At 37.8% G+C, this 20,995-nt stretch overlaps 1 protein-coding gene across 5 annotated transcripts; it reads left to right on the top strand.

Moving 5' to 3' along the window:
• Positions 1-1,616: 1,616 nt before the first annotated feature.
• On the top strand, positions 1,617-19,458 carry LOC146559621 (uncharacterized protein C14orf132). Of its 5 annotated transcripts, none has more exons than XR_014888371.1 (3): positions 13,908-14,153; positions 15,816-15,856; positions 18,584-18,715. XR_014888371.1 is itself a non-coding variant. In XM_085245729.1 (2 exons), exons 1-2 carry the CDS (start codon positions 1,764-1,766, stop codon positions 18,800-18,802), a joined length of 246 nt encoding a protein of 81 aa, XP_085101855.1. In that variant the 5' UTR covers positions 1,617-1,763; the 3' UTR covers positions 18,803-19,458. The 5 variants fall into 5 exon arrangements, 1 of the variants encoding a protein (XP_085101855.1); XR_014888373.1 differs by having other exon boundaries at positions 13,908-14,149; XM_085245729.1 differs by lacking the exons at positions 13,908-14,153; positions 15,816-15,856 and adding an exon at positions 1,617-1,790 and having other exon boundaries at positions 18,584-19,458.
• Positions 19,459-20,995: the final 1,537 nt, after the last annotated feature.

The following is a 20,995-nucleotide window of genomic DNA, read 5'->3' on the forward strand; positions in this document are numbered from 1 at the left end:
GTTTTGTTTTTTCAGAAATTTTTAATGATAGATTTACAGTTTTTTACAGATGCTAGGACACATTTCTCAATACTTAGGTCACGTTTGCAAAACTCCTCACACAGTGAGCACAACAGAAGTCTATGTGGGCTAAACTGAGGACCAGTTATCATTGTTTTGGCACAAAATGCATTCAATGACTACATCTCTCAAATTTCATGAATCATCTTCTCACTCAGACACAACAACTGCCAAAAACCTTTGTACGTACAGGACATTTTGCATGTGTTTACATACTGTTTTCAAAACTGTTAAACTTATGGCCAAAACAATAACACAATGCAAAACTTGAAAAGACAGCAAAATCCAACAGCAATATTTTATTGAAACATATTTCAAATCTAAAAATGCAGTTTAACCAGCCACAGCTGATTCTCATTGTGGATGAACATCTACACAGGTGTTACTCCTTCAATTTTCCAACTCCTTCAATTCTGGCATGCCAGAAGATTCTTTCCTAGGTGTATTGCCCTAGATGACATAAGATGTGATGTGGATGAGAACCTGTGGCCAAATGGAGGAGACTGAGTAGATTAGCATTACTATTGTATGTGTATCAGTGGATGGTGTGTATACAAATTCTTGTATTTTGGGATTACTTAGTGCAAAAAAATAAAAATACATAAACAAATATTAACGAATTCTGCATGATGTCTGATTCATTCCAGTAACATATATTGAAATTATAAACAGAGATGTGTCCTTGGTTTACACAAGAAAACGCTGTGTAATGCTACATGTTGTTAGTGTTTTTTAGGTCATTGTTTTGTGGGTGACAAAGTGTGTTTGTCGGCTGTCAACCTTTGCTAGTGTTCTGGAAGAATGAGTTTATTTGAGACCTGAATAAAGTGTTTTGGTAGTTGTAGTGCATTTTGAATGTGAAATGAACTGCTTTGCCAAGCTGACGGTCAGTTAGGAGGATTGTGTGAAGTGTTTTGCAAAAGTGACCTAAGTATTGGGAAATGTGTCCTAGCGTCTGTAAAAAACTGTAAATTAATCTTTAAGATATTGTTACCCTACCTAAATCAATATAAAACATAAAGAGGAAATCCTCCAAGAGACTATTTTAAACTTTGTTTTAGGACCTTTCTAAACATGTAAATGCATATTTAAATGTGTGCTGCATTTCAAAAGATACTAAACACAAACCAGAAATGGAAACTTTTGTTTATAGTCAAAGGTTTCCCTCACCCAAAGAGCCAAAGAGCCAAAAATACATTTTTAAGAGACACTATAACAAAATAATAACCTATAACACATAGGGGAAATATTTATTATCTACATGATTTAATCACAGCCTGTGACTCCTTTATAATGGGGTTAAAAAAAACATGCACGCAATACATTCATAATTCAAGGATCCACTTTGGGATTATGGGGTTCAATCCAAAGTAAGTTGTAACAGGAAGACGTGGAGTTTAGTGCCAAAGCCATATCAGCATGCTTTATGTGCAACATGCACATCCACAAAGGCAGAGAGAGAGAGAGAGAGAGAGTGAGGGGGGGGAGAGGGGGAGAGAGAGACATGTATTGAGAGAAGAAACTCTTCTGTGAAGCATGAAAAGCATTCACAAGTACACTGAGTGAAGCACAGCAGTGCCGTTTTGAAGCCCTCATACTCGTTTTTCTTCTCCTTTTATTTTCTTTGCTGTCAGCTGTCTGACTTCTACTTTAAAGACCGCCTTCTTTAGATGCTCTAGCTGGCAACCTTTGACCCCGGGACAATGGAATTATCACTGATGTCTGCACAGGTAAGGAAACAGAAATATGGTTATCCATATAAGCTCTCACTTTATGATTTTTAGAAGGATATTTAAAAAGGTTTTTTTTTTTTTTTACTAAAGAGGAGATAACGAGATACTGGATCATGGTAGAAACTGATTGAGACAATGTGATTTTAGAAGAGAGCACTCCCATCAGGATAAAAATGTGTCATCATAAGACAAAGAGGTAACACTGTTATAATACTTCCCCTGTAATGAAATGGAATTTCACTGTATTTTGTTTGAAATTAATATGTATTTATATTTACCTAGAAGTACTTAAAGGATGATTTGCTACCCTAGAATAGGGTACACAAATTATACTGTAAGAAATTTGAAGTACTGCATAAATTCTGGGCAATTTTGCTTAAAACAAACAATATTTCCCAGTCTTTCGTCATAAGTACACTGTACGATATGGAGTGGCTTAACCTTGGCTTCCATGTGTTTTACAAGCATGAAGAAACCTCTGTCTGAAAGTTAAATTTAAACCACAACAGAGGAAGAAAAGAAAAAACCGAGTTAGAATCAGCTCCATCATTATAAAGTCACGTAGACCAAATTTTTACAGGTATTTCTTTTCTTGTAAGCTGAAAAACAAGAATAGTCCTTATCACATTTTAATTAGTAAAATAAAAGTACAGAGACGAATAGAAAAACCCATCATACACAACAACCTAATGAATCTAAAGGTGTAAAAAGGCAAAGTGAATCCACTCCATAGTACAGTGTACTTTTGATGTCAGATGGGGAAATATTACCATTAAACTGCACACTATTACTGTAATAAATTTTTAAATATTAAAATTTCCTTATAGTATTGATTCGTTTAAAGTAAAAACCTGATTTGTGACCCCCTTACTCTTACCTTTAAGAATTTGTAGGTAAATATAATGAAATTGTAATTTAAAATTAACAGTGGAATTCCATTTAATTACAGGGGACCTATGCCTTTCGATGACCTTTATTAAAAACTGGTTATCATTTAGAACAACTTTGCACTCATTTACAGTGACCATGCCACCAACTTCTGCTACATCCACTGGATTCCCTGGCTGTAGTGGTCAAATGTTCATATGTTGTCCAGTATCAACGCTTTAAAAGCCCACAGCCTGATCTCATAGTAATCAAGGTTTTCCAGACATAGTGTGTTGTAGTGAAATTATTATAAAAGTAGACAAAGTACAGATCCCACACTGTCTACTTTTATGAGCCTTTATTATTACTTGGGAACTGTAGCTACAGTGTGTAGACTGAGTCACTGAATCATTAGAAAACTTTTTGTACACTGAAGAGTACAAAATTGCACATTATTTGTACAATTTTAGACAGAGCAGACATACAGATATGAGTCAGAAGCAGTCTGTGCAGTAGCTTCTCCCAAAGTAGACACGCGAGCAAGGACTCACGCTTGATTTAAACAACTGAGTCACATCAGCGCTGCTTTTTTCTCGTCTTTCTGCCAATTCTTAACAAAGTGGAGTGAAGTATCCATGAGCCATACACTCACATGGACTGAAATACAGTTGAGAACAATTTGGGGTACAGCTTTGTTCACAAAGACATCGTTGTCCATGAGGGTACTGCTCACATGACTCAAACTGAATGCATATTCCTTTGCTGTATGTTGATTTGCCTTCAAGTGTTATAATTTAAAAAATCACATCACTGTCAGATAGAGGGCTTTCCATTTTCAGGATGCATGAATGAAGCAGTTTTTGCACATCAGCAACTCAACATTTTACTTTTTATCCAGTGAAGCTTTCCAGTCCACTAAGTTCATTTAAAAGTCTTTCATTAAAATAGCATCCAAAGAACAACATGCTTACAAAAATAAGAACTTGGACTTTTTTCTTTAAAGGTTAACACAGCAGCCTCTATCCTGTTACTCTGAACCATGAAAGAATATTCTTCTCTCATTTTTTCCCAGCCTCTGAATTATGATCTTGAGCTTTAGCTATAACCTGAGGGCAATGTTTTATGTTGCAGTAGTGACCCGTTTGGGTATTGGAGGGCTATAAAGCCTACAGATGTGTTTTGCAATATGTCCACAGGCTTTTAAGTGCAAGCACAGTAAAACTCCTATTATCACTGAATGTGCTCTTTGAGGAACTGAGTCACTTTTACTGTAGTGCTTTATTTGCAATAGGAAGCATCTATAGTGCATCTCCAAAGATGATTTTTTTACTTTTTTCATAAGAAAATATTTGAGTAACTAGGCTGTCTATTAGCTTGTCTTTTTAAAAAGAAATCATAATTATTTAATGGCAAATATAAAATAGATACATCTTTCTTTATGTGGAAAGGATAAATTAACTTACAGGTATGACGGGTCATTTTTAAAGGATTTTTTTTAAGGACTAAATAGTGTTATTGACAGTTAGAAACCATTTTTTTACATGTCTTTGGACAAAATGTAAAAAAAGATAGTGGTTGTGACAGCATTCATTCATAACAGACACAGTTTAATAGACTCCCGATGAAATATGCCACAGAAGTATTTATTTATCACATCTGAAAACCTGCTGTTTGGGGAAATAAATAATTTTTCCAATTTGGCAAAAATAGCTTTCATATATCAAACAGTATGATGCAAAGGCACAAAGAGGAGATGTCACTGTATCACACACAGTAGTTTTGGAGATTGGGTACCTATTTCCTGATGGGTACCCTGTTGTGCAAAGTCTCCTGTTACCATCTGCTTATGGGCACTAAATCAACACACCCTCAGTGCAAAGACATGCTCAAGTAATGGCAACAGAAGCTCAAAGCTTTTCCACACAGCTGGTTAGACTTTCTGCATGTGTGCTGTAGGTTAAAATATAAACTCTTTCAACCAATAATAAACAGTTTTATATCCCTCAATTGAGTGGTAGTTCCCTTTAATCCTCTACTCATTGAGCTTCTCTGCTCCAGACGTGAACTCTGTCTGGCTGAAGGAGTTTGATGGAAAGCCTCATCTGATAGCCATCTGTTCTTAGATAGTTCATCAGATGTGCTCAATGTGTGGTCTTTAATCACCCCACACTAACTGTCAGTGTTGCAACATCGTCAAAACCACGCATCTCCAAAACTTTGTTAAGAAAAGAACGTATTTTCAAGTGAAAGGCTCAAAGGTCATAACTGAGCTGATGAAGGATGTAAATATAATGTTTCCACTACATTAAATATGGCACAAAATATAGTGGCAAAGAAATCAGTTTCATAATCCGCCTAATTCAAGGTTGACCTTTCAGAAGAGTTAAAAGAAAAAGGAAACAAGTGAAATGTTTTTTTCAATATGTATTTGTCAAATCCTGTAGATGCTGCGTGTCCTTGAGCAGCAAACCTCCAAGACTGCTCCTCTGTTGACCCTTTTCCTCTCTTTCAATCCCAACCCCCTTTTTTTCTTTCTGGGAGTGACTGTTAGACTGGTCTTAATTAAGCAATGCCAATCAAAGTGTGTGCGATGTAAATATAGGTCAGATTACCATCTGCTAAAGAGTTTATCAGATGCTTCGGAGCGACATCTGCGTAGCACACACAGCAAATTGGATCCATCACAAGCAGCTCGTTCTTCCAGTTCATCCAAAACAAAGAAACATGGATCAGATTTTCGTATTGCTTTGTTTAACAAATAAGTTACCCACATTCATACAGTGATCTATACAGAACTACAGGGCTGTAAAGTAAAGCATGTATGTAATACTGAGAACTAAAACTACTAATACGTTTGCTGTTCTGCCTGAATACACATTTATGACCAAAATATGTGATCATACTTTTTTTTTGTATTTTGTTTTCAGCATTAAGAAGTTCCCTGTTACTGATGTCCAGTTGTCCAGTACTGAGGACAAGTAAAACTACATTAATCTAAGTAGTTTAACTGCAATCATATTTGATATTTTTTAAAATAATGATCAATATAGGACCACAATAGGAAGGGAATTAGTTTTTTTTTTTTAAGTATCACATCTTCTCTCCTGGAATTGAACCCCACTTTCTTTTCAGGCATGCCCAGGCAGCACATTAGTCAAACAGCTGCCACCCGTTACTTGACCTCCGCGTAAAGCATATGTCATCAGTATTCAGGGCTCACATCATCCCAAACAACATGGCAAAGAATCACAACGGCCTTAACAAATACGTGACATTGGCAGCATCATCGACTGCACATGTGACTGCTGGACTTGCACAAGACATTTTTGTGTTATAGTGAATTTATTCACACACACACACACACACACACACACACACACACACACACACACACAATATCTATCTATCTATCTATCTATCTATCTATCTATCTATCTATCTATCTATCTATCTATCTATCTATCTATCTATCTATCTGTACTTCATATATATTATGACAGAGCATGATCATGTACTACAGAGCAGGTTCTGTCTTGACATAAAGATGGAAAAAGCATTAAGCGTTAAGGTAGCATGCACTATAAATATGGAGCGAGCTTCCAGAGAAAACTTCTGTAGTGTCTTATTTTTTGCCTTGGTTCTTTATTTTTACATTTCCTTTAAACTGGGTTCCTTGATTTTAATATACTTTACAAGGTTTTATGTTTTGCACTTTAAAGGTGTTTTAATTTTTTTATGCAATTATTATGTAATTATGTAAATCCAAACTAGCCATTGTGTATGAAATGTGCCTACAAAGTTTCTTTGTTTCTACTTTGTGTGCTTCACATTGTTTGGGAAGTCTTTTTGTTGATTTCAAAGAATGTCTGTATGTCGTTTAACATTGCATGAAGCACCTCACGTGTTTGTTCCTTCAGCACAGGGTTGAGATAGCCTTGAGAAATAACTTAAGTCATGACAAATAAAGGCACGGAGGGGAGGACACATAAATGCCCTGCGGCGTACTATAACCTCTGTGATGCTTTATTCATTCACAATGGTTGGCATGATAGATTAGTATCACACGTCAGACATGAGACAGGATGGACACAACTGCACATTGCTACATAAATAATTCAACTGTCAACTCACACTTCACCTTAGAAACTTGATAATTAACTTCTGATGAACAGTTCCTATTTCCTATCTTCTATTTAAGTTTAGACTTGATATATGCAATGAACATGTCATTGCCTAAATGTATGCTTTAATATATATATATTAGGGGTGCAACGATACACAAAATTCACGGTTCGGTTCGATTCGATACTTTGGTGACATGGTTCAATATTTTTTCGATACAAAAAATGTTCATGCTTTTTTAATTTGTCATTTATTAAAATTATAAATATATATTTTAACTCAAAAGTACAGTTTTAAATTTAATGTTGCTGAAACAACAAAATAAAAAAAAAATCTATCTGATTGAGGAATCACTCATCTTTGGAAAAGAGAGTTTATTACAGAGAAATGGCTCTTTCCAAAATAAAAGCTATACTATACGCTTCTTCTGGGCTATATTCTCAGCAGCATATTAAACATATCAGGTCCCCATAAGGAGAATCATGTGCTAACGGCTGTCTAAATGACTCGGTTAAAGTTTGTAGCATGCATGCTTGTTGTTTTTGTCTGCTTCCACTTGTCTTTACACTAGGATGATGTCGGCGTAAATGTGTAGTCATATTCGTTGTGTTCCCACTATTGTCAGCGTTAATCTCATTAAAATGACATTAACGCCATAACGCGGCAAATCTCCGTTAACAAGTTACCGTGGATCACCCCGTGCGTGGGGCTGGACGCCGTCAACACATTAACAAGCTAACTGCGCTAATGCACTAGTTCCCACAAATTGAGCATTGCGTGGCACATCCAACATACTGTTTTACTTTTGTCCATGACGCACTTACCATCAGGGTCACGCTTCACATGGAGACCAAGATAGTTCCAAACACCAGATCTGAATGAGGGTGGGGGAGGTTCAATTTCAGGTAGCGTTGAGGTAGTTGCCATGTTGCAACGAGCTTAGCTCCTGTTTTGCTAGCTTGCGCTGCGCTTAGTGGATCTGCACGCGACAGTGCAGCCTAGGCGGAGTAGTCAAACGCAGATCCACTGAGCGCTCAACACAGACAGCATCGTCAGAAGAAAAGTTGATAAAATAAATAAAAAAAATTGTATTGTTCGATACATATGCGTACCGAACCGAAAGCACTGTATCGAACGGTCAATATCGATACGAGTATCGTTGCACCCCTAATATATATACATATACATATGTATATATATATATATATATATAATATGAGGGATTAAAGTGGATTTGACAGGTGGGCTGATCATAAAGTAATGCAAGCTCCTGGAGATTTTTCTTTGTGTACAGGCAGTAATCAGCTGTGCTGTTACTTCAGTATTCACTGCTCTTTATGGACTCACCTAACTGACTTTAACAAAATATAAGTAGATGTTTCACAAGATATATGGCTGATTTTCAACCCCTAGACACATGAAATTAATATAAAATTTTTCAAGTTATTTATTATTTATGTAACTCAATATTGACCATGGACACCACAGCCTGCTCTGCACCAATCCAACACAGTGCATTACTGTAAGCTGTACAACAATACTGCAAACTAAATAGTTTAGCCTGCATTAAACTATATCAGACTCCCTAAAACTTTCATGCAGGCTTTGAATAACACAAAATTTAGATACTTCAATTTGATATAAAAAAAAATTAATAATCACAATGTAGAATCAAATATCTTATTTAAAAACTATAAATAAATGAGGGCATCAGATGTAAGATTTAAATTTCCTTACCTTTTTAAAATAAAAATTAATAATAATCTTTCTAACATATCCTCAATCTTCATCTCTCAGTGTTGCACCTCTTTGTCTCCCTGGGAAATTCCGGTTTTGGACATTTTGTGACAAATTGCAAAAATGGTTTGGATGTTTGGTGATATTTTTTGAGCTGTTCGAAAAGTTTCATTTGAAATTACAGCCCATAAAAATGTTACTCCTTTTATGCTCACTCCTCCTCTGTAGCACTTGCTATTTATTGATGCAGAGCAACCGAAGCTTCATTTACATCTTCACCTGGAACTTTGGATATGGAACAATTGATGTATTAAAGGTGTAAGTGGACCATGTTTTGTCATTATTTTCTTATTCCTGGGCAAGTATCAAGATGCTATCGTGCTGGAAGCAACTCCTGGCTAGAGCACATGGAAAAAAGCAATCATTCGACAGTGTTGTGCATTAGACCGTCTAACAGTGTTCTGTATCATTCTGGTCTGCGTTTATTCACATTACCGAGGCTTTAAATGTTAATGCAGTGACGTGTTTCATTCATTTTCTATGATATCTTGGCAGTGTAGTATAATCTCCGGTGCAATATTTCAGTGTTTCCTTTTATGTATTACATTATAACTTGGCTTCATACAACCGTCAGAAGCATTCCTGATAAGGTCAGATGACCTATGAGGTAACACATTCAGTAATTCATGTACATGTGATTTTGTTACATGGCAGCGTGACTTGGTTGTTCAAGTGATAACAAGACCAGGATTCACGATGATGGTTGAGTGCAGAGGAGTTCACATGGCGTGCTCCCTGTGAACTCCTCTGCGCTCAAACATCATCATGAATAGGAAAAAGACTAAAATACGAACATAATCAGATTATATAATCAAAGGTCACCATCAGTAACACACTACAACGGCAGGGAATCAAATCCCGCAGTGCCAGACGTGTTCCGCTGCTGAAGCCAGTGCATGTCCAGGCCCGTCTGAAGTTTGCCAGAGAGCACATGGATGATACAGCAGAGGATTGGGAGAATGTCATGTGGTCAGATGAAACCAAAGTAGAACTTTTTGGTATAAACTCAACTCGTCATGTTTGGAGGAAGAAGAATACTGAGTTGCATCCCAAGAACACCATACCTACTGTGAAGCATGGGGGTGGAAACATCATGCTATGGGGCTGTTTTTCTGCCAAGGGGACAGGACGACTGATCCGTGTTAAGGACAGAATGAATGGGGCCATGTATCGTGAGATTTTGAGCCAAAACCTCCTTCCATCAGTGAGAACTTTGAAGATGAAACGAGGCTGGGTCTTCCAACATGACAACGATCCAAAACACACCGCCCGGGCAACAAAGGAGTGGCTCCGTAAGAAGCATTTGAAAGTCCTGGAGTGGCCTAGCCAGTCTCCAGACCTCAACCCCATAGAAAATCTGTGGCGGGAGTTGAAAGTCCGTGTTGCTCGGCGACAGCCCCAAAACATCACTGCTCTTGAGAAGATCTGCATGGAGGAATGGGCCAAAATACCAGCTACTGTGTGTGCAAACCTGGTAAAGACCTATAGTAAACGTTTGACCTCTGTTATTGCCAACAAAGGTTATGTTACAAAGTATTGAGTTGTATTTTTGTTATTGACCAAATACTTATTTTCCACCCTGATTTAAGAATAAATTCTTTACAAATCCTACCATGTGGATTCATGGATTTTTTTTTTCACATTCTGTCTCTCACAGTTGAAGTGTACCTCTGGTGCAAATTACTGACCTCTGTCATCATTTTAGGTGGGGGAACTTGCACAATCGGTGGCTGACTAAATACTTTTTTGCCCCACTGTATTTAACTGATAAATTCAGTTAAATCCTTTAATCCTTTTTTGCAATTGAATGCATAAGTGACATTAAGTTACACTACCTATACTGTATGTGTGTGTGTCTGAAGCACACAATAACTGAGTGAATGCTGCTCTTTGTTTGTCAGTCAGGATTTGAAGCCTCCAGCAAAACTAAGCAAAGATTCAACCAGCCATAAGAGCAGGCTCTTCTGCAGAGTACTCGCACTTGCTCATCACCGAGTGCGGTCATCTCTTTTTTTCTTTCTCTCGTCTTCTTGCTCATTTTGTTTCTTTTCCCCCTCTCCTCGCACAATTGCTGCTTCAATTCTTATCATGAATTCATTCAGCTAAAGTTCGCCTTAGACATTTCTTCTCATCACATGGCTCATTAACTTATAAATTATGGAAATTATTTTCAGCTGCATACTACATTTTGATTTAGTTTGCTTGGTGTCATTTATTTCAGGGCAAACCATCATGTCTTGGGTGTGATTTAAAATGAACTCAGTTAAACTAGGTTTGTCTCAAAGGCTCTAAGGCTTGTTGCAAGCAGGAGACAATATCAGCAGGTCTGTAAAACTCTACAAATGTAATTTAATGATTTGCATATATTGTACCTTTTTGATCTTTTATTCTTTTAATCACAGAATAATAACCCAGTGCCGTGGCCTCAGAACCATAAGCCACTCAAGCTTGCTTTATTACTCCATTTGATTATTTATTTATTTAAATTATCTTGTGTAGTAAAACTGAGACTTGTGATCAGGTAAAGTTGGGTGTGCTCAGGGTGGTAGCTGGTAGTAGGTGTGAGTGTCAGCATGAGTTGTCAATGTTAGCCCTGATGACCTGTCCAGGTTATACCTCAGCTCTTGACCTGACAACTGGGATAGACTCCAGATCTCCCAAGACACTGAATTAGAACAACATGGATAGATGGCTGGAGAAAGACTGTATCAAAGAACTGGTTCATTTTGAATATTATTTTCTTTTCTATGCATCTCTGACATTTTTTAAAATAAGCATTTCCATTACTGAACAAATATCAGATTTATTATTAAAGAATAACATCATGTAGCCAATAAGTACATTTTTAGGTAGAAATGTTTGCTGGTTCATCAGATATAAATCCTCTATAGATTGCATGTTTAAAATGCTCTGGATCATGCTAACTAACCTGTGCCTATTAGCGAGAGCCTCTTCTGTTACAGAAGTGTTTTGGGGGGAGATTCTACAGATCTAATGTATAGATAACACATTATAACATTCCTTATATAATAAAACCATGCAGAAAATGCCTAGTGAGGGTACAGAGCAGTCCAGAGCTAACTGTGCAAACTTTATCAATAAAGAAGTAGCTAAGCATCATTTTCATCTGTATTTTCTTCCCCTTCCTCTGCTTTCACTGCCTGTAATTTTATGACAGATGTTTCACAAAAAAGATGAACAGCTGGATGCTGTGAGGCTGTTTATTCAGCCTTTTATTTTTCTCTCTTCTGTCTCTCCTTCTCTCTTCCCCTTTTTCTTCCATCCATGTTTTTCTCTTAAATAAGTACCACATGGACCAAAGATCCCAGTTATGGCAATATCTAACCTGTCAAAGGTGAAATGAAAACATAATCTTCCCAGTCTTTAAAGATATTGCATATAAAGCTGAAACACACTTTAAATATAAAGATACACTACGTCTCTGAAGACGAATATCTAATAAAACATCTGTGAGTATGGACCTCTTTATTCTCTCCATCTTTTTTCTCTTCACTTCAATCCCCTCTAATTTTAGATAACTGTGCGCTTTCAGTGATTGATGAATGCGTGTTTCTGCAGCATATGTGTGTGCATTCATTTGTGTCTTGTGTGTACATGAGTGTGGGATTACAAAAGGCGCTTTCTCTATTTGCCCTCAGTGTAGAAGCACATTACATAACTTTATAAACCATGCCTGTCCTGGACACATATACATTTACACGTGTATGCAACCACACAGTCACACAGAATAAAGCTTTATATCTACATAGGCATGCATTTCCTGCACCTGTTCATTTAGAGCAGAGACAAGCAAATGAATGCCAACACATATGCTCATGCAGAAACATAAAGGCTACACATGTGCTTCCTCACTCTAAGCAACAACAGGATGCACATGCAGATGGGCACAGAGAGTAGACTCAAATGCCAACGTATTCTAAGCAGATGAACAGAAGAAATCTCTAATTCTAATATATATAGATATATCTCGGCAGTACTACAAGTCCTGCAGCACTATACGCTACATCATCTAGGGAGGGATGATACTATCACGCTTTGAATTAAGAGAGTAAAGTGATGCACAGGGAAATAGGGAGAGATTCATGAAAGGATAGTGGAGGAAAAAATAGCAGGTTAGATGATGTGAGAAGGAAAGCAAAACAGCAATGTGTTAATTTTATGGGTGATGATGTCACTACATTTGAAGAGCGAGAAAGATGTAGAGGAGGTCAAAAGCAGGGCATAAAGATTTGTAGAAGCAGAGGCAGAAGTCTCAGGCAAACATCAGGATAGAGTTAGGAGGATAAAAGTTTACATATTACGGCGTGACGGGTGGGAAGTGAAAAGTTAAGAGGCAGAAGACCTGCTCTGATTCTTGTTTCTTTATTTCTTTGCAAACATCTTCTCTTTCCATTCCTTTACTTGTATGTTTCTGTTTTGGGGCTTGTAACTAATAATATAGTAGTTATTGGTGAATTACTAATTAAGCATTAGTATTAGCGGTTAGCAGTTTTGCATCAAAGCAGAAGGTCTTGGGTTCAAATCCACTGACCTTTCTGTGTGGAGTGTGCATGTCCTGTCTGTGCCTGCATGCCTTCTCTGTGGTTACTCTGGTTTCCTCCCACAGTCCAAAGACATGCATGTTAAGTTAACTGGTGAATCTAAAGTGTAAATCGTTGTCTGTCTCTCTGTGTTGGCCCTTCGACAGACTGGTGACCTGACAGCTGTGACATGCTCCAGACCCATCTTAACCCTGAACTGGATGAGCAGGAGGCACTGTTGCTGTGTATTAGTGCAAATACTTGACCAACCCTTTGTTCATGTTTTAACAAAGAGTACGGCGGTCTTAAACAATGACTGAGACAACTTGCATGTTGAGACAGTTGTCTTCTGCATGGATTCACAGAGCATGACGCACACAAGCTGCGAGACATGCTATCTTACACACATGTTCTCTAATTTGTGCATATGGCTTCACTCGTACATGCAGATGAATGCTGTTAATATTTGTACACGAGCTCCCGAAATGCCAACATGCATTTGACTAAGCAAGCTGAGTCGAATGCCGAGTGCTCACAGTGCCGCTGGTTCAAATCTGTTAGTGGATGCATCTCAAACCTCCGCCCTATTGCTCTTCTCATTTGCAGCTGAACAACATCATTTTTCACTTTTCTCGCCGTCCGTCAGGGCTCTCCTTCACTGATACATAAATAGTCTGTCAGAGTGAGGTTAGAAACCTCCAGCTCAGCTGTTTCGGAGATGAAACCACTCCCACCCTTACCCACGCACATTTTTACATCCATACTCTCACAGTGGGATCTCTATAGCTGTCACACACACACACACATGCTCTCACAGTGTACACTCATCTCTCACTTTCACTGGAAAGGATACCTCTCTCTCTCTGTCTCTCTCTCTCAGTGTATACTGTGTCTCTCTCAGATGCAGTTAGGTCTCTCATTCTCATGAAGCGCAGCTCCTCTCTGTTTCTGGATGCACTCTAAGTCAGAGCGTAGGACGAGACAGACCGCATCCTAAGAACTGGTTTCTTTCTTCGCATACAGCCGGCAGTAGGTACAACTCTCTGTTTTCATACTTTCTTTCTAGCTTGTTTGTCATTATATGGTGTGTTTTAGATACATCGATTTTTGTATAAGGATTCCTGGAATCACTTGGAAACTTTTAATCACTCGTATGATCTTAATGGAGATTGCTCTTGGTATCAAAAGCATGACAAAATGTCCCGTGCATCAGATGCAAGGCATGTTAAACTTGGACGAATTTACAGACACTTACAGAGGATCAAGCATGTGTAAGGTGCATTCTCAAATTCAGTATCCCAGCAGCTTTGCACTTGACTTGTTTTGTTACTTTAGAGCGTTTGAGAGTGAACAAGAAGGTGATCTGTATTTTCAGGACCAGCAACAGGCTGAATATGATTGTCTATTTCTTGAGAGTTAGATATGCATTAAGATTATGTTTATTTATGTATTTTAATTTAGGGTTCTATTTAGCTTTTTTCTTGACTGAAGGTGTGTTTCTATCACTGCTAAATCACTTTCTCACTCTGAGTGTGATTGGTGATTGGTATTTCTTCTAGATGTGTGTGGTCTGTAATTAAATCTCAGTTATCTAGTACTCAGTCCGTGCGGTATCCAGTTAGAAGAGGATTAACCTCACTTATTATATGACTTAATTTGCAACATTTCTATTGCAGTTATATCATACTGATCAAGATACAGTTATATATCAGCGTATTTGTGGAGATGAATTCTGCAGATGAATTTAAAGCTGTTTTTTATACCACGCCTACTATAGTATAGTGGCTAAAAAATGAAAGCAAAACAATGAGTTAGATAAATCCAATATTTAACAGAAAATTAACTGAAACAATTCTGATATGGTTCACGATATACACTCAATGTCTTTCTTTAGATTTCTTTATTTACAGTTTGCAGTACAAGCTTAGATTTTTCTAGATCTTATAATGCACAATCCAGAAATAAACACAGTCGTTTTTAGCTGGAGACACATACAATTCTGAGATTGGGACACAGTGAAAATGTTGAGCTAAAGTGTGAAAAAACAGCACTTAAAGTAAAACTATGAAGATGCTGTAGCACTGAAAGACGTCACTTCCTTATATAACTTTAATGTGACTGAACAGATTGCTGCCTTTTCACACTGCTCAGTGCAGTGACTGTAAGCTTGTTGTGTGTGAGAGTAGATGTGTGGTTAAGTGTGTGTGGCTGGTTGTATGTAAAAACACTGCTGAAAAGTATTGTATTTGTAGTACAATACTGCAGTGGATGTCTTTGGTTCACATCTAAGAGCACAGCATTTGCATGTGCCGCGGTTCATTAATTCATTAATTTGTAACTCATTTGCCGAATCCTTTCTCGTGTCGCCACAGGCTTTTAATATCAGATTTTCCATCCAAAGACTGAGCTTTTTTTCTCAAATAAACAAATAAAGGTAAAATGAAAAAAAAAAGAACTAAAATCAGAAATTAGATCTTAATGTGTAAGCACCCATACAGTACGACCCGACTTCCACTTTCAGTTGACCACGCGGAGTCATAGCGTACAGTATATGAAACTATTTGAATTCAGACTGTGTCATCCTAAAAACAAACTCATTATATCTTTGGATAATTTGTCCTCCAACCATGTGGTGTAATAACACTTGCTCATGCTCATGCTGCTTTTCTTGATGACCTTTTCCTTTTACTCGCAGAATAAGACACTGCCTCTGGGCACAGACTTTCTACTGAAAAAGTGAGCGATTTCACCACTCCCACTGTTACAGTATGCTTTGCCTTCATTTTATTTATATATATATATATATATATATATATATATATATATATATATATATATATATATATATATATTAGGGGTGCAACGATACACAAAATTCACGGTTCGGTTCGGTTTGATACTTTGGTGACATGGTTCAATATTTTTTCGATACAAAAGAAAAGTTCATGCCTTTTTAATTTGTCATTTATTAAAATTATAAATATATATTTTAACTCAAAAGTACAGTTTTTAAATTTAATGTTGCTGAAACAACAAAATAAAAAACAAAACAAATCTATCTAATCGAGAAATCACTCATCTTTGGAAAAGAGTCGAGCGCAGATCCACTGAGCTCTCAACACAGACAGCATCGTCAGAAGAAAAGTTGATAAAATAAATAAAAAAATTTGTATTGTTCGATACATATGTGTATCGAACCGAAAGCACTCTATCGAACGGTTCAGTATCGATACGAGTATCGTTGCACCCCTATTATATATGTATATGGTTAGATTTTCTGTATGATTAGACTGCATGTTGCTTGGTTTATGATAAATTTCTCCAAACCTGCATTCACTTGTGAAAAATCCCAGGAGGCAGTTTTAATTAAATATAGATATTAGATGGCGTCTGTGGGCACTCACAAAGTTTTCTCATAAATTATGCTGCCACATCTTAATGGTTGCAATGTTTTAAATTCTTCCTTTTTTTCAAGGACGGTATGAAAACATGCAGCTGCTTTTGGATAAGATGAGACAGCTGGGAATGAACGATCGTGTATATTGGAAAACATCATCATACTGTACATACGCTGGATTTAATATGTACACTACAAGCTCTGCGATCTGCTTGGCTGGGACATGTAGCCTAAGCTCTGCTTGATCCTCGTGTGATCAGTGGATTTTTATGCATTGAAATCGAGGATTAGCTGTTTTATACATCATTATGTTCAATATTTGTGCCTGAATCTGGATTTGTTTGGCAGTTTTTTGTCTTTGTGCCCAATAGCTGGTCAAAGAGTGATGAGATACAAAGATAGTTCATGCCAAAAACTAAAATAAAACCAAACAAACATTAAATCTTGTGTACTTTATCTGGTGTGAAGACAGAAGAAGTCTTACTAGTTAAAACTAGCAGGCATTTGAACCATGTTCTCATGTCATGCTTCAAATGACTCTTTGCTCATTCCTCAAAATTAGCGTTTAAACTTCACAAAGGTAAAAATATCCGCTCCCTTGTACAGAAAGCATATTCACTAAACTCAGCTAGAGTTCTCTTGTAAATATTCAGTGATAACGAAGTGAGTTCTTAAAAACAAAAAACAAAAAATGTCTGTATGAGTGAAATTTGCCCTGAAGTCACATCTGGAGTTAGGTCGTACAGAGGGTAGATGGGGACATAAACGCTGCCTGAGAAGCTCTTGGGGTCAAACTGAACCTGATGTTTGAAACATCCCAGAGCCATAGCTGTGTTCACAGTCACAAAGGTCTGACCTCAGCTGCAGTCACAATGACGCAGCGTCAGAAACATTTGTTCATCGGATGAACGTGACATTTGAAGAGCTACATTCAAATCATCCGTCCCCTATTCCAGTGGGGGTGATCGCAGTGATCAGAAATAAATAACAAACTAATGAGTATAGATAAGAAGTAATGTTTAGTTCTTAAAAATATACTATTGATCAAATAAATGAACATTTCCAGACACAGTCAGATCCGACTCACCTTTTTTGGACAGTCAAGTTTGAACATTATGTTGCTCAGCAATCACAGAACGGCTCCTTAACATGCCTAAATACCTACAAGTCCAAGGGTGAAACGCAGCTGAACTTTTCATCTGTCAGGGTGAAAACTAGAATTATTAATGGTCACTGGGCTGTCTGTTTGTATCGCAGACTGTGCAGTCTCTGCTTTAAGAGTATAAGACACCCTGTGTGGTTGTGTTTGGGTGTTCTGGTGAGTTTGTGAGAAACGTTACAGCGGATTACGCCGACGCATCCTGAGTTTCAACCTCGCGTGCGTGTGTGTCACACCTCCGGGATGAATAGTGACAGCAACATAACCTAAGCAAGTGGCTAAAACTTGAGGTGGCTTGGACCTCATGCGTGTAAATGTGTGCGTAGGGCTGGAAGAAGAGCGTAAACATACATGAGCATGTGCTCGTATTTCTACGAATACTGGCTGCATCTCTTTCCTGTCTGATGGGATAATATGAAAGCCCACAGAGGACAAACACCTCCACCTGAGACTAAAAATGGGATTCATTTTGTGCCTTGTTTGCTTTCTGATTTTCTCTTTCATCCTCTTTGTGTTTGCCTCTGCAGCTTTTAGTAACGTGAAGCATGTGACGGACTGTTAATCCGTCTGAGAATTAATCCCTTTGAGATGCTGCGTTCTCGTCACTGTACGCTAGCTCTCCTGAGACCAGGAGCAGCTGTTTGTTTAACCTGAACAGAAAATATCATTTTCCAGTTGTGCCTTTCATCACTCTATTATTTATGTTGTACTGAAAACGGTGCTCACTTGCAATATTTTTCATTTTTATATCACCAATTCATCACTACATTGTAGGTTAAAGACCTTAAAATATTGCGTACCAGATTAAAACCCTATTTAATCGCATATTTCAGCTTGTCATTCGTTTTGTTGCACCTGACTTTATTAATCACCCAGTTTTGTTTTTCTTTCTCTACTTGCCTGGCAGCAATTCCCGGCTGTGAGCGGGGCCTTCATGGATTCTCCGTACAACGGCAACACGTCCTTGCAGACGTCCACGTCCAACCTCAACGCTGGCTATTCGCGGCCCTCGGAAGCCGAGGATGACGGCAAAGTGTCCAGTGACACCATTTGGCTGTGGATTGCTGTCCTGGCAACAATTGGCAACATAGTGGTGGTGGCTGTGGTTTGTGCCTGTGCCTTCTGACAAAGTAGAAGAGTGGAACAAAAAAATTCTGCTGCTGTCGGACATGGCAACTCTTGTATATTTTGAAAATATACTTTCTCTAGAAATGTTCTAAAATAGCCTTACTTTAAGACTGATCCCATGGATTATTTTTCTTTTAAATATAAGCATCAGTTTGAATTTTGCAGAGGAATTTGCATGGGAGTCTTTATTCCCACAGCCCCGTCACCCCACTCCTTTTTCAAAACGTAAAATCAGCGGTCATATTGAAATAATTAGCTCACAGAATCTTTCTGTTCATTTGTACAGTTCCACAACCACAAAAGGAAAGCAACAATTAAGGTTGTGATATATGTTGGTACAGAAGTTCACTTTAACGTAAAATGTGACGAAATGGCTCATTGGCCAAACTCAGATGACGTGCATGTACATCATGTAGTTTGTTACACGATGCAGGAACTTTTCCCTTTTTTTAAAATTTCCAAAGTGAAAACTACATGTTACAGTTAAAAACAGACCTTTGTTCCCTTATGCAATGCACAGATTTAAAGACATTTCTGCTGTTACCCTTGTTCTGCCTGTTTCTAGAATGCTTCATTTGAGAGCACTATCATAATTCATTGGTTTCCTTTGTGTGTAACCTGTTTAATATGCATTAAAACCATGGCTATGACTCAGTTTTAATCCTGTGCACTTCTTTGTAAACAATTCTGATTGTTAAAGGCCACAGAAACTTGTCCTCGGGCTCGCCCTTTAAAGCTGAAGGACTAAAAGTGTCACAGCGATGTTTATTTTAGCCTCCGTGCAAACAGTGTATTAGCATTTTCTACTAGGCACTGCTGCCTGAGCAAAATAGGAAATTTACTATTTATGAGTTATTTATTTTGGACTCTGGACAGAATAAAAGCTATGGTCCTAAAATTGTAGTAATATGCTTGCACGGGTCAGTTATTACGTAAACTGATTTTGAGCTGGTTACTCTGCAGGTTCAGCAGAGGTCAGTGTCACAACCACAAAGGATTAGATAAGATCAAGAGCCTGATCTCTTACGGGGACCAGAAGCCAGAAGGATGTCAACTGTTTGAAGCTTCACACTGATGAGTTAATGGTCAGAGGTTTGAGCAACCAGTGCACCGATGAGTTTTTATTTTTATAATCAGCAAACATACTGCTGGAAACCTGCACAGTAATATGCTTACTGTGATATGACCCATTCCTCTGTGGATTCACATTTTGATGCCTCAGGTTTCCCTCTTTACATTTAGGTTTTCTCTTGGCTTTCTGGAGTCAAGAGTGTAAAGAGTGTTATTTTTATCTTTATGGATGCGCCTTAATGGGAGAAACTCCATTCATTCATACATACATTTCCCCCCATGGTGCTGGAGCCTATTCCAGCTGTGATAGGTTAAGAGGCGGGACACACCCTGGAGAGGTCACCAGTCTAATATCTACTAATACCTGCTAAAATAGTTCCAGATTGATACAAATGAATTCATTCAGTGACTAAAACTGGAGCACAAATGTCTTACATCACTAAAAATGCTCCAAAAGGCACCAGCGAGTCAAGGCCAGTTTAGTGACTAAAATGAACTGAAATGACCCGTAGCAGGGAGCTAGTGGCAGTTTGGGAAACAGCCTATTGCTTAAGAGAGCCAGACTCCTACTGAATCAGTAGGAATTTAGGGACATTTTAGAACTTAAAGAGATCAGTTAATAAAAACAAAATTCTTCACTCTACTTCTTGGAAATTAGATGATATATTGTGCATATTAACATTATGTGTTTACAATGTATAAACATTTGTTTTAGGGTCGGAATATTAACATGTTCAAAATAAGTCTGGGACAAATGGCGTGCCAACTTTATGAGCTACTAATGTGTATATTTTTAGCTTTATAAATATATCTTTCAATCTCTCTCACTACAGCGCCGTATTTACTGTTTGTCCACACTGAGAAATCCAAAGCATGCTTATACTTACAGCAGAGCTGTAATGAACAATCAATTATGTCAGTTTTGAGCTGCAAGAACAACTATGCCATGACTAAAGTGCTTTTTTCATTAGTCAGTGCTCCAGCAAAATCTAGTTGTCCCAGTGTGTTTTCTTTCAAGAAGCTGTGGCACCCTTTAAAAGCCCAGAGGAAAGAAACTCTTTGTAGAAAGAAATGGGGCTCAATGGGATTGAGCAGTGATTTGTTCAAATTTAACAACCAG

This window comes from Mchenga conophoros, linkage group LG14 (assembly GCF_057382185.1).
Source record: "Mchenga conophoros isolate Kocher_MC1m ecotype Shallow Benthic linkage group LG14, M_conophoros_male_GT1.1, whole genome shotgun sequence".
Classification (NCBI taxonomy): Eukaryota; Metazoa; Chordata; class Actinopteri; order Cichliformes; family Cichlidae; genus Mchenga; species Mchenga conophoros.

Excerpts from the sequence above, each read along its gene's own strand:
- LOC146559621 (XM_085245729.1), top strand. The coding sequence starts at position 1,764 with ATGGAATTATCACTGATGTCTGCACAG. Across the intron at positions 1,791-18,583 it reads TATCACTGATGTCTGCACAG|CAATTCCCGGCTGTGAGCGG; the intron begins GTAAGGAAACAG and ends CTTGCCTGGCAG.